This window comes from Panthera pardus, unplaced genomic scaffold (assembly GCF_024362965.1).
Source record: "Panthera pardus isolate Hobbes unplaced genomic scaffold, ASM2436296v1 HiC_scaffold_4, whole genome shotgun sequence".
Classification (NCBI taxonomy): Eukaryota; Metazoa; Chordata; class Mammalia; order Carnivora; family Felidae; genus Panthera; species Panthera pardus.
The window spans coordinates 1075837-1089836 of NW_026526969.1; the positions used below are offsets into that span (position 1 = coordinate 1075837).

Consider the following 14000-nt stretch of genomic DNA (forward strand, 5'->3'; position numbering starts at 1 on the left):
GCCTATGGGACATAGTTTGCCAGCCCCTTCTTAGTCGATAGCCTCCTAGCTGTAACTGTCCATTTCTTTCTCCCATAAGAAAATGGTGGGGTGCAAATGAGTGACCTTGAATCTGCTCAGAATTACTTGTGAAAAATTATTAGCAAACTTTGAGATTTAATTATTTTTTTTACCATCAAAATATTTTATTGGGATTTAATTATTAATAAAGGATTGCTTACAACTTATCTCATGACTTGGAATTTAAAAACAACATTTTTTTAAAGGTTTGTTTATTTATTTATTTAGAGAGAAAGGATGTGAATGAAGGAGGGGCAGAGAAAAGGGAGAGAGGATCCCAAGCACACTCCACATTTGATCTCATGACCGTGAGATCTTGACCTAGGCCGATATCAAGAGTTGGCCACTTAACTGATTGAGCCCCCCAGGTGCCCCATGACTCGGAATTTTTGAGGTTCATTCAAGCAGATTGGAATACCATGGCTAGCAGGACTGAAGGCGTATTTTGTTTCCCTGTGTAGATGATAGTGCCACGTGTTAAGCTACCTTACATTTAAAAAGTTTATTACAGGGGTGCCTGGGTGGCTCAGTCGGTTGAGTGTCCGACTTCGGCTCAGGTCACGACCTCACGGTTCGTGAGTTCGAGCCCTGCGTCAGGCTCTGGGCTGATGGCTTAGAGCCTGGAGCCTGCTTCTGATTCTGTGTCTCTCTCTCTCTCTGCCCCTCCCCCATTCATGCTCTGTCTCTCTCTGTCTCAAAAATAAATAAACATTAAAAAAAATTTTTTTAAAAAGTTTATTACATTAATTTTTCAGATAGTTTTAATGAGATCTTTCTGTTTTTCTTCCTGACTGATTTGGATTTTGTTTCCAGTAGGGCAGTTGGAGATGATAGGAGCTTATAGTCTGAGGACTGGAATGGAATATATAGTTAAGGGCACCAGGGGTGTATTGGCAGGGGCAAAGGACTGGGTTTTCTCCCCGTGCAAAGTGTTCTTGCTCTGTTTTCTTCCACTTTTGAAAGTAACATTTTGAAAGCACCCTGTGCCCTTAGAGATTAGTATTAATGTGGATGTCAGCATTTTAAAAAGGGGTTTTCTTCACTGGTAAGTTATATTGTGAATATTCTTCTGAAATAATTACTTTCTTGGTTAGGTTACTAGTAAAAACGTTTGTGCCTTCGTGGTTGCTACGTATACTGATGGTCGACCCACTGAAAGTGCAGAGTGGTTCTGCAAATGGTTAGAGGAGGCATCCAGTGATTTCCGATTTGGCAAAACTTACCTGAAGGGTATGAGATATGCTGTATTTGGCCTGGGAAATTCTGCCTATGCGAACCACTTCAACAAGGTAGGTACAAAGTAGGTGTATGTTGAATTGTAGGGATAAATTCTCTTTTAATAAAAAAAATTCATACACACATTTGTGTGTGAAATAATCCACAAACTTTGGTACTTAATAATAAACTTGTTGTGTTACTCTATTATAATGGGGAATTGTTACACATATGTATCCAAGATTGGTGCATAGTAGGCGGTCAGTAAATTTTATTGAATAAAATGCTTATACCTCCTGTTGTCTAGTGTCTTAGTGGCCTGGATTCATGGTCATTGAGTCTAGTCTGCTGTCCCCAGGCAAGACCTTGTGGATGGAAGATCAGTGGTTCTTTGGACTGTCTCAGCTGCCTGTTCTATACTTGAACAACCTTTATGGCTCAGGCTAACTCTGAATACCGTTGAGCTCATTGTCTTTTAATGATTAATTTTTTTTAACGCTTATTTATTTTTGAGCGATAGAGACAGCACGAGTGAGGGAGGGGCAGAGAGAGAGGGGGAGACACAGAATCTGAAATGGACTTGGGCTCCAGCTCGGGAACGGTGAGATCATGACCGAGGCTGAAGTCGGACGCTTAACCGACTGAGCCACCCAGGCGCCCCAATCATTAATTTTTAAAGGGAAATAGAAGAAAAGCATTTGCTGCCTTTTATGTAGTAAAACATTGTTTTGTTTTCCTAGATCTTTTTTCTAAATGCAATTAACTTGGGCTCCTTTTCTTTTGCGTTCTATTCTCTATACTTTAAGTAATAAAAATAGAGAGCCTCTCCATTCCTTGAGATTCTAAACAGTTACTGGAACTTTTTGTATATGTACCTCTTCCCAAAATTGGGCCCAGCCAGGCTCACCTGTCTTTGGTAGAATGTGAGTAGAGGTGAAAGTAGAGATCTTCTTTTGAGCTTGTTTTCATTCAGTTGTTATATCAAGATGTGTATTTCTGGCTGTATTTTCAAAGGAATTAGAAAAAAAAAAAGGTAAAATTCAGATATGTAAGTGTTTAATGCCTTGCCACTCACAAAGCCTGTTAAGTTTTGAACTCTCTCTCTCTCTTTTTTTTTTTAATGATTTAGTTTGTGAGAGAGAGGGAGAGAGCCACGAGTATGAGCAGAGGAGGGGCAGAGAGAGAGAGAGAGGGAGAGAATCCCAGGCAGGCTCCTTGCTGTCAGAGCGGAGCTCCACACAGCTGCGAGATCCCGAGTGGAGCTGAAATCAAAAGTAGGATGGTTAACCAACCCAGGCGCCCCTTAAGTTTTTGAGCTCTTGACCATGCATCTTGGCAATCCCTGTACCTCAGCCTAACTGCTTCTTACTGCAATACGTTCAAATTCTGAATTTATAAAGCCGTGAGTCGTGCCAAACGGGCTGCACTTTCTTATTAAAGTGGGCTTTGCTACATTTGGAATCTCATTTTGCTAATGAGTTATTTTATTCTGAACATGACTTAGAATAGGAGTTTTCAGAGTCTTTTTTTAGGTAGTACTCTTAACCTTAATAAAAGGGTTTGTCTGTCCCTTTGTTTAAAAAAAGCCTTTTGCAAGGTGCCTGGGTGGCTCAGTCAGTCGAGCATCTGACTTCAGCTTAGGGTCATCTTGCAGTTCATGAATTCGAGCTCCGCATCGGGCTCACTGCTGTCAGTGTGGAGCCCGCTTCGGATCCTCTGTACCCCCGCTTTTTGTCCCTCCCCCACTTGCACTCTAAATTTTTTTAAATGTTTATTTATTTTTGAGAGAGAGAGAAGCAGAACATGAGCAGGGGAGGGGCAGAGAGAGAGAGGGAGACAGAATCTGAAGCAGGCTCCAGGCTCTGAGCTGTGAGCACAGAGCCCCATGTGGGGCTCGAACCCACACACTGTGAGATCATGACGTGAGCCGAAGTCAGACGCTTAGCCGACGGAGCCACCCGGGTGCCCCAAGACATTGAAAAAATAATAATAAAATAAAGTCTCTTGCAGAATCTTGTCAGAATGTAACCAGTGTAGCGTTTCAGGTTGCAGCTGGGGCTGGAGGGCCTGCTGCCCTTCGGCTAAGCTCCCTCTTCCCAGCAGCAGCCAGTGACAGGGGTCCCCGAGGATCATGGACCTTTTGCAGAGCAGTCTACAAGCCTGTGATGCCGAGGATTATCTGTCTTCTTGCAGGTTGGCAAGAATGTCGATAAGTGGCTCTGGATGCTTGGTGCTCACCGTGTGGTGGCTAGAGGGGAGGGTGACTGTGACGTGGTTAAAAGCAAACATGGCAGTATTGAAGCCGACTTCAGAGTTTGGAAGACCAAGTTCATCTCCCGGCTACAGGCACTTCGGAAAGGAGAGAGAAAACCCTGTGGCGGCAACTGCAAGAAAGGCCAGTGTGAATCATCTGCGGTACGGAGCCTCTGTGTCCCTGTCTTGCTGCTTTCCCCTGGTGTTTGGAGGTGCTGAACCTCACCTCTGCCCGGAGAAGCGCCTTCTCTGGCTTCTAGTTAGAGGGGAGCTCTGAGACTCACGTGGTGGCGTTTTAGAGAGAGCGGCCTTAAGAGTGAAGCCAGTTTGTGCTGTGTGCCTTCCCACCTCTCCTATTTAATAGTTACGTGGCCAGCAGGTAGTTAATAGTTAATAGTTACACGGCCAGAGGCCTGAAGTTAGCTGAGCTCCTATCCTCGTGTCCCCTAACCACGTCCTCCTGCTGACCTGTCTTACTGAACGATTCCTTTAGTCACTCAGACTGGAAGGCTGTCCCATCCTAGATTCCTGTCTTCTGTCCCTCACATTCTAAACAAGTCTCTTGGCTCCTGGTTCAGGTACGTAGTTCCTTGGAAGCTCATGTCACCAGGCTGTTTCACGGCTGTCTGTCTGTCCTTTGGCACTGGGTCACTTGTGTCATTCAGGAACCACTTTACATTCTGACTCACTTTCTCTCCACCCTTGTTCCTGTCATTACCCTTTGGGGCAAAGCCATCCATGGAGGTGATTGATCCAGCCGCCCGACCTGCCAGTTGCCTGGCCTTCATACCCCCAGCAGCCATGTTCTTCACTCACCTAGGCCTCTTCCATGGTCATCTCTGAAATTTCATGTTCCCGTGACCTGAACTCTGACCTGCCTCAGGTGTCCTACTTAATTTACAATTCTTTTGATCCCATGCCTTTTTCATTGGGGAGTGAAAACTGCTTTCTTCACTTCTGCCCTTATCCAGGTTAGGTTTTATGCTCATTCTCTTATAAACGTCTTCAGTTGGGTTGCCTTCCACTCCCTTTTCTCACCCAAATGGCCAAACCCCAAGCCAGGTCGAAACCTCCCACCTGCCTTCCCCTTTGCCTGTTGCTTGCTCTTTGACCCTGGATTCACGACCACAGGCCTATGTATGCACTCAGACCTGCCCAGCAGTCTCCAGCGTTCTTGTGTGAGTTCCCTTTCTCAATCTCCAAGATGACTGATTAATGGAGACATTATCCAGTGGAGACATGCCTGGGGGCGCCTGGGTGGCTCAGTTGTGTGAGCGTCTCACTCTTGATTTCGGCTCAGGTCATGATCTCACGGTTTGTGGGTTCGAGCCCCACACCTGGCTCTGTGCTGACAGTGTGGAGCCTGCTTAAGATTCTCTCTCTCATGGGGTGCCTGGGTGGCTCAGTGGGTTAAGCGTCTGACTCTTGATTACGGCTCATGTCATCATCTCACAATTCGTGAGTTCAGGCCCCACAGTGGGCTCCAGGCTTGCAGTATGGAGCCTGCTTGGGATTTTCTGTTCCTCTCTCTGCTCCTCTCCTGTTCATTCATTCTCTCTCTCTCTCAAAGTGAATAAATAAACTTAAAAAAACCCCAGTTCTCTCTCCCTGTCTCTCTCTGCCCCTTCCCTACTGGTGTGCTTGAGAGTGCGTGCTCTCTCTGTCTCTCTCTCTCAAAAGTAAATAAATAAACCTAAAAAAAGACTTCTCTCTGCCCCTTCCTCCAGCTCTTGTAGGAGGCCACCAGAGATCTCTTGTAGCCCCCAACCCCATCCACACATCTTCTCCATCTCTTATGTGGCAGGAGACCGAGGGTCTGAGTCCTGCGAGAGCCATTCTGTGCATGCGCTGGAATCAAGGACTTTGTCCCTTTGTTTATTGCGTCTCTCTCCTGCATTGTTAGTCTCTTCCATTCCGCCAGATTGTTCCCATAAGTTTATGAACGTGCCCTGGAATCACCTGTGTTCAAACAAACAGGAAAAGCAAATACAAAACAAATGTTTCTGTTTTGTGTGTTTCAGCTGCTGTTTTGTTTTTCTGTTCTCTTTTTTTTTTTTAGTTTTTTTTTTTTCATGTTTATTTATTTTTGAGACAGAGGGAGACAGAGCATGAGCAGGGGAGGGGCAGAGAGACAGAGGGAGGCACAGAATCTGAAGCAGGTTCCAGGCTCTGAGCTGTCAGCACAGAGCCCAACGTGGGGCTCGAACTCGTCAACTGCGAGATCATGACCTGAGCCGAAGTCAGACGCTCAACCAACTGAGCCACCCAGGCGCCCCTGTTCTCTTTTATAGCCATTCTTTTTGCTTATGTTTGCTTCCCTTCCCACCAGTTGGTCTTTTAATATTTTTTTACACTGTTTAAACAAATTGAGGTAAAATTCACATAACATATCATTAACCATTGTAAAGGATACAATCCAGTGGTATTTAGGGCAGAGTCCTGTGCAACCACTTTTGTATGTGTTGGTACGCTTGTTCATTTTTCAGACTGGCCAGTTTCTAACTGATCTGTGTCCATGTTTGCTGGTTCTTCTGTCGGCTCAAGTCTGCTACTGAAACCCTGTAAGGAGATTTTAGTTTGGTTCTTATGTTTTTCAGATCAAGAATTTCTTTGTTTCCTTTTTATGATTTCTGTCTTTGTGTCGTTCTGTGTTTCGACAACGTTCTTCTAGTTTCCTTCAGCTCTTGGAGCATATTTAAGACCATCGGCTTAAAATTGTTTATTTAGTGAAGTCCAGTGTCAGGGATGGTTTTGGTTGATTTCTTCTGCAGGTAGGCCAGACTTTTTTATTTGCATGCTTCATAATATTGTGTTGAAAATTGCGAGTTTTGAATATTATAAGGTATTAACCCTGGAAACCAGATTCTTTCCCCTCTCAGGGTTTATTTTTGTAGTTTGCTATAGGTTATAATTGTTTGTTTATTGACTTTAAAAACTATCTTTTTAAAGACTGCCTATTGTACATGGTTTCTTTACTTTGTATTCAGCTAGTGTTGTGACAGATTTCCTTGAATGTCATTTTTGGGTTTCCTTTTTCCTGATTCAGTGTTTACTTGGGTCTTGTAAGCCTTTGTCAGAACTCTGGGAATTAGAGTTGAGTCTATTGGTATTTGCTTAGTTTTTAGGTGTTTCTGTGGGAGAACAGGCCCTTGGAGTTGTCTGTTCTGCTGTTTTGCTGATGTCACTCTCGGTTTTTAACATGTAAACAGATTTAAGTAAAAAAATTTTTTTAATCAAAAGTAACACTTGTACTTTTAAGACTTCAAATAGTACTTCTAGGCTTTTAATTAAAAACTATCCTTTCTTCCCTTATTCTGTCTAATTCTTATTTTCCCAGGGTTGTCACTTTTAATTCTTGCTGTTTCATCAGACATTTTACCTCTACATTCCTAAATAATAGGCTCTTCTTGCTATTTCTTGATTTTTAAAACATTTCACAATCTCTCTCCCTCTCATGGACACACACACACACACACACACACACGCAGTGTCACTTTTCCTCTCATTTTCTTGTGCAGTTGTAGCACATTTTCTGGCTAGACTGTTGCTTCGTTATTGTGACTGTATATGTGCTCACATTTCTGCTGTATATTATGTTATTATATTTTCATTCTTTAAAAAAAAACTTTTTAACGTTTTTTTCTGAGAGAGAGAGAGAGTCAGAGAGTCAGAGGGAGTCAGAGTGTGAGCAGGGGAGGGGCAGAGAGAGAGGGAGACACAGAATCCAAAGCAGGCTCCAAGCTCTGAGCTGTCAGCACAGAGTCTGACGTGGGGCTCGAACTCATGAGCCATGAGATCATGACCTGAGCCGTCGTCAGAGGCTTAACCTACTACTGACCCACCCAGGTGCCCCACATTTTCACTCTTACACATTAATTTCCCTTAGGTAATGGCTACATCATTTTTGATTTCTCTGTAATTATCACTGATTCATTCTAAAGTTCTATTGGAACTGAAAATTATTTCTTAGTGTTCTCTAGTTTTTGTTGATTTCTTGGAGGCCTCTCACACGAGTCCTTATTCCTCCACTTTGGCGTGGCTGCAGTCCCAACCTTGGTGTGGGTGGAGTCCTGTGTCTTCTGTCTGATGTGATGCACAGCCTTCCTGTCACTGGTTTCCTGGGTTGGATTTCCTGATTCTGGTATCTCCTTTATCTTCTAATTTCTTAGTTAACTCTTGTTTTTGGAGCACGTTCTCTAATAGTTCTCTGAGAAAGGTTGTTTCAGAAGTAGATTTTCAGAATGTTTATATCTACATGTCTTTATTTTGCCTTCATAGTTGATTGATGCTTCACTGAGTATAGAGTTCTAGCTGGGAGTCATTCCCCCCCGCCCTGCCCCCAAATTGAACACAGTGATCTGTTGTCTTCTAGTTAGAGTATTGCTTTTGGGAATTTTGGTTTAATTTGGTTCTGCGTTTTTATTATAAAATTCTCCTTCTTTACCCCTCCCAGAAACTTTAGAATTTTTGAATAAAATCCCTGTATCTATTCTTAGCTCTTGCCTCCCCCCTCCTCCTGCCCCCAAACTCTCTGCCTATGTTTTCTGCTTTCTCCTCTTGCATGGAATGTTTATTTCTAGTTTACATGTACATGAGAGATGGAGCCTTGTGGGGTCCCAGCTTTGACTTTGGTCTTCTGTGTTAGACTCTCCTCCTAGTATTGTTTCCTCGACTTTCCTCTTCCCTGGTCCTGTCAGAATAGGTTCTCCGGAGTTCAGCAGATACCCTCCACTCCATCACTCGCTTACCTCCTAGGATTCCCTTTTCAGTTGATGCTTGTCCACTTTTAATTCCTCGTATGTTTGTCGACTCAGTGATACGCTTGAAATTGTGCTACTAAAATATTCTGTTACTCAGTGTTGGTTATTTTCCACAGGAAGGGTGTTCAGTGTCTTTCACACCCTGCAGCTGGGAGCAGAAGTCCCAGTTCACGCTCGCCCACTCCGCTTTGGCGCTCTGCCCCACGGTGGCTGCTCCTTTCTAGGTCCGAGGACATCATGTTGTCAAGCCCCGTGGGTATTTCTCTGCCTTCATTTGCTTGGCCTCTTCGTAGGGTTTGATACCGCGACTCCTTCTTCGAATCACTCTTCTCTTGACTTTCACGATACCATTCTCGTGGTTTTCTTCCTTTTTCCCCTGGGATCTTCTTCCCTTACCTAACCTCTGCGTGTTGGAACGATTCAGGGCTTGGTGTGAAGTTCTTTCCTTTGTTGATACTTTCTTCCTGGATGATCTTACCCAGTTTCATGGCAGTTAAGTACTGTCTGAATGCTAGTTATTCCTAAGTTTATATTTTTGTCCCTGAGGTCTGCTTGAATTTTGTTCTCTTATGTGCACCCTCTTTAAAATCTCTGCTTGGAAGTCTGAGGCATCTCATACTTTACAAATTCAAAATGGAGCTTTTCATTTCCACCCTTCTGGTCTATTTCTCCCCAAATCTTTCTCATCTCAGTAAACAGCACCACCATCTCAATTACTTAAAAAAGAAACTTAAGAGTCATGCTTAATTCCTTCCTTTTCCTCATTCCTGCCTTTAGTTCTTCACTAAGCCTGGTTGGTTCTGTCTAAAAGAGAGGTCAGGAAACTTTTCTGTGAAGGGCCAGCTAATAAATATTTCCATGTTTGTGGGCCACATGGTTTCTGTTGCAACTGTCAATCCGGTCACTGTATTAAGAACATAGCTATAGATAACGTGTAAGTGATGGCTGCCTTTAGATTTGGCCTGAGGCTGGCTGCATTTGGCTTGCGGGCCATACTTGCCGAACCCGTAGCCTAAAATATCTCAGATCTGTCCCATGAACTCACAATCTGGGAGGCTCGCTACTTTGAACAATGTATTTCTGAAACATTGATGTTCCAGGAGGAAGAGCCCTTTGAGAGCACCAGTGAGGAAGAGTCTGGTACTGAGGACCAGCAGAATCTAAATTCTGTCGTTGATGTTGAGGACCTCGGCAAAATTATGAATTGTGTGAAGAAAGAAAAGGTACCGTAACTTTGGGCAAGAGTGCACCTGGATCCCGCCGTTAGCTAACGTCTAACATTTGCCTCCTGTCTTGAGAGTTTTCTACTTCTTTGCCATTTTTACATGAACTTTGTGAAAATCTTCCCTCTAAGCCCTGTGAAAATGAGCTTGTAGTAGGATAGGCAGATTTTAGGGCAGAAATTGAGGGAAGGGTGGATGGTTAGAGGGACTTCAATGTTGTGACTGAGGAGACAGGGTGAACAGCATGAAGATGGACTCGTGCTGAGATTCCAAGTAGAACTCTCTCTCTCTCTCTCTCTCTCTCTCTCTTTTTAATATTTATTTATTTTTGAGAGAGAGAGAGGCAGAGAGACACAGAATCCGAAGCAGGCTCCAGTCTCTGAGCCGTCAGCACAGAGCCTGACGTGGGGCTCGAACTCACGAACCGCGAGATCACGAACTGGGCCGAAGTCGGACACTTAACCGACTGAGCCACCCAGGCGCCCCCCAAGTGGAACTTTCTTCACGTGCTTCCGCCTCACGTAGAGTGAGGGCTGTTGAGCTTACGGACAGCACCTTGGCCTGGAGGTGTTGAGATCAGTGTAGGTGGAGGCCCTAGGAATCTAGGAAACATGAGTCTGGGTTGTCATTGCCGCAGACAAGATGAATGTGAGAATGTGCGGTGTAGTAGGAGTCTACGCAGATTCCAATGATGTGAAATGGGAGTAGTATACACAATAGCATAAGACTGTATAGACTCCATTCATGTGTGAGTTTTGGGAAATGAGAATATCCTACACCGGGAATGTGCCCAGTGCCTAAGTTTTAGAAACAAAAGAAGTAAAACTACGGAAAAATCCAAGAAAATCAATGATAAAATTGACACAAACTCAAATGAAAGAAATCAGTAAGGTAGCAGGATATAATAAGGTAAAAAGCCAATAGCCTTTATCTTTCTAAACAATAACCAGTTAGAAGCTATAGTGGAAGAGAAGACCCCATTTATAACGGCTATATAAAAGATAAAGAAGTACATAAAAATAAATTTAGAAAGAAATATCCTAAATCTGTGTGATGGAAACTGAAAAAATTCCCGAGCAGAGATATCTCTTGTTTTTAGATGTGGTGACTCACTCACTGTTCTAAAGATGTCACTTCTCTTTAAATTAATACATAAATTTGATGAAATCCCATTAAAAGTTTCAATAACGTTTTTCCCCTAGAGCTAGCCTGGTTGATTCATGTGGAAAAATAAATATGCAAGAATAGTTAGGAACTCCTTGGTATGGTAATGAGAAAGACTGGCCCTACCAGATATTAACACTTACTACAAGGCATCTGTAATTAAAGCTGTGTTTTGGCTCCTGTTGAGACAGATTGATGCAGCAGAGTAAAATAGCAGGAGTAGATCCAGGAATATATGGGGATTTCATATATAATAAAAGTGGCATCTCTTTTCCCTGGCAGGGGTATGGCACGACAAGCAGATAGCTACCTGTGAACATTTAAACTTGGCTCTGTGCATCTCATAGGTCACCATAGACTCCAATTGGGTTAGAGAACTTGTTGAAAAAAATTTATAAGTAATAGAACCAGATGCATTATTTTATAACTTAGAGAAGAGTTTTCTGTATGATTCAAAATCTAGAAGCAAGAAAAGACTGAATTTACCAATGAGTTTTAAAAAGATTTGCATGGTTATAAGCATATCAAAAGACAAATGATAGGGAAAGTATGGGGCGCCTGGGTGGCTCAATCGGTTAAGCGTCTGACTCTTTGATATTGGCTCAGGTCATGACCTTGCAGTCCTGGGGTCAGCTCTGCATTGGGCTCCGTGCTGAGCATGGAGCCTGCTTGGAATTCTCTCTCTCTCTCTCTCTCTCTCTCTCTCTCTCTCTCTCTCTCTCTCTCTGCCTGCCCCTCTGCTGCTCGCTGTGTGCTCTATTTTTCTCTCTCTCAAACATAAATAAACTTCAAAAAAATTAAAAAGGAAATATTTGCCTCTTCTATAATAAAGAAGGGGTTAATTTTTTTATTATACAGAGCGCTCTTAAAAATCAAAAGAAAAAAGACCTAAAACCTAATAGAAAAAAATTGGCCAAACACCTGAATAGGCGAGTCTCAGAAAAAGCTCTACAAATAGACTTTAAGCATATGAAAAAATGCTCACATTCACTCAGAATTAAAGACAGGCACATTAAAACTACTCTGACGTGACATTTCTCACCTACCAAAATCACAAAAGTTCAAAAACTGTACAGCATCCATAGCTGGTGAGGCTCTGGGAACACAGGTGCTCACACCTTGCTGAGGGGAGTCCGGAACGGTGTAACCTGTATGGAGGGGCTTTTGATTCACATGCGTTTGCCCATTGTCCAGCAGGCCTGGTTGTGTGAATTTGCCTTGAAGATTCATCTTCACAAATACAGAACAGCAGATGCCCAAGGTTATGCCACAAGTATATACAGCAAACAGCTGCCAGAGACTGGTTGAAAAAAGCAGGATATATCCACACACTACAGACCTTGTGCATCTGTGAGAAATAATAAGGTGGATCCCTGTGTATTAATGAGATTTTCATGTGGTGTTGGATTTCATTTGGAGGTTGATCTGAACATAAGATTTTTTCTAAAAGAATAGTTTATTGTCATGGCAGATTTGCAAATTTATAATTTGAGTGCTGTGTGTGTATAAACGGTATTTTGGAGCTGTGGTTACAGAAAGAACCTTTCACGTTCTGATCACTAAACACCCGGTTCTGTTCAATTCTGACAGTAGCTACCTGGAGTTAGCATCAGACTCTGCAGATTTAGGGCATAGTCTTGCACAGGACTGCCTCCATTTCAGATGGCGGCTCTAAGTAGGGGCCGCCTGCCCTTCCCATCAACTGGTTATAATTTTGGGGTCCCGTGATTGCCCTCAGTTTCGGTAATTTGCTAGAATGACCCAGAACTCACCGAAAGCACTATGCTTACAGTTTTAATGGATACGAGTTAGAAACAACCAAGTGGAAAAGACAACAGGAGGAGTTCCGAGAGTAGGGAGGTGGGGGTGAGACTCAAGAGTTTCCGCGCCCTCTCCACGTGAAACCCAGGCACATCCTCCCTTCCCACCATATCCACGTGTCCGCTAACTAGGAAGCTGGTTAGTTAGCATCCAGAATGTTTATTGGGGTTTCATTGTGTAGGCATGATTGATTAGATTATTGGCCATCTGATTCTCCAGCTGACCTCCTTCCCTGTTTCTTTCCCTGGAGATCCAGCTGGCCCAGAGTTGGTCTTTCTGGTTGACCAGCCCCATGCTAAAGCTATCTAGGCCTACCCCCTCAGCCACCTCATTTGCATAACAATGACCCTTCTGGCACTTAGAAAATGCCAAGGTTTTTTGAAGCTCTGTGCCAGGAACTGGGGACAAAGAACAGATGTACTCTTTGTTAGGCCACAGACCTAGAAACAAACATGGTGAGCACTCAGTTCTTGTTTTCTCAATATCCTACTTCATTGAAAGGAATCAGGGCTTGGAGAAATGACTGATTCCAGGGCTGAGGAAGGGAGCATAACAGATGGGCCTGGGATGTCTTGTTGGGCAAGTGGATCATCAAAGACTGATGGAGACACATCAAAGGGACATAGGAACCAGCTTGAAGAGTTTCCCACAGGCCAAATTTGGGACAATTTGAACATCAAAAATGAACATAATGATAATATGTATCGTATTATATGCAATGGATTGTATTACATCAAATAAAAAAAATCAATCCTTTTGCTGCTCAACAAAAGGGAGGTACAAGAGAAAGTCTTTATAGAAGGTTTCTAGATAAGAAATACAGAGGGTATGATAGAATTAATCATTTGTTTTCTATCCCCAGGGTGATAATTAATTTAAGCAAGGATTGCATGAAATGCCTTTGGGGGCCATATATGCACGTATTCTCAAAATATCATCCCAGAAACTAACCCACTTAGACATGCCAAAAATAAATACATCCCTGGGGGAAAAATACCTACAGATGATTTGCTAATTACAAAGGATAAAATATACCTTTACAAATGGAGTGTTCAGGTGATTTTCGCCTGTACCGAAAAAGTCAAATTTAGTTTCATCATTTGTATTAAAATGACCTCGTGTCCCTCCTGACATGATGGGTAGTAAGATGTATGCAACATCATCTATGTAATTTTGTGTCAAAAATTTTTAGCCTGAGTCTAATTATGGGGAAACAATCAGACAAATCCAAAAAGTGGGACAGTCCAGACTCTTTAAAAAGAGTCAATGTCATAGACATTAACAGTAACAAAACCTGGGGTGAGGACGGGTCCAAGGTTTAAAAACGCTAATGAAACATAACTAAATGCATTGTGTAACCTTTGATCTTGAATCAAAGAGCAAAGGTCATTGTCTGGACATTTGAGGATACTTGAAATGGATTTTTTATTAGATAATATTGGATTTTCGTTAATTTCCCTTGTTGTAATAACGGTTTGTAGTTGTGCAGTTCTGTCATTTTTTA

The 14000-nt window shown here is 42.8% G+C and overlaps 1 protein-coding gene across 2 annotated transcripts in view; it reads left to right on the plus strand.

The window, feature by feature from the left end:
- LOC109250645 (S-adenosyl-L-methionine-dependent tRNA 4-demethylwyosine synthase TYW1) overlaps positions 1 to 14000 on the plus strand; it is a 214866-nt gene that overhangs the window by 8556 nt on the left and 192310 nt on the right. For both annotated transcript variants that reach the window (XM_019421733.2, XM_019421734.2), the window contains exons 5-7: positions 1155 to 1349; positions 3469 to 3690; positions 9389 to 9511. In XM_019421733.2, the coding sequence (XP_019277278.1) occupies positions 1155 to 1349; positions 3469 to 3690; positions 9389 to 9511 (540 nt within the window). The remainder of the gene's footprint in view (positions 1 to 1154; positions 1350 to 3468; positions 3691 to 9388; positions 9512 to 14000) is intronic.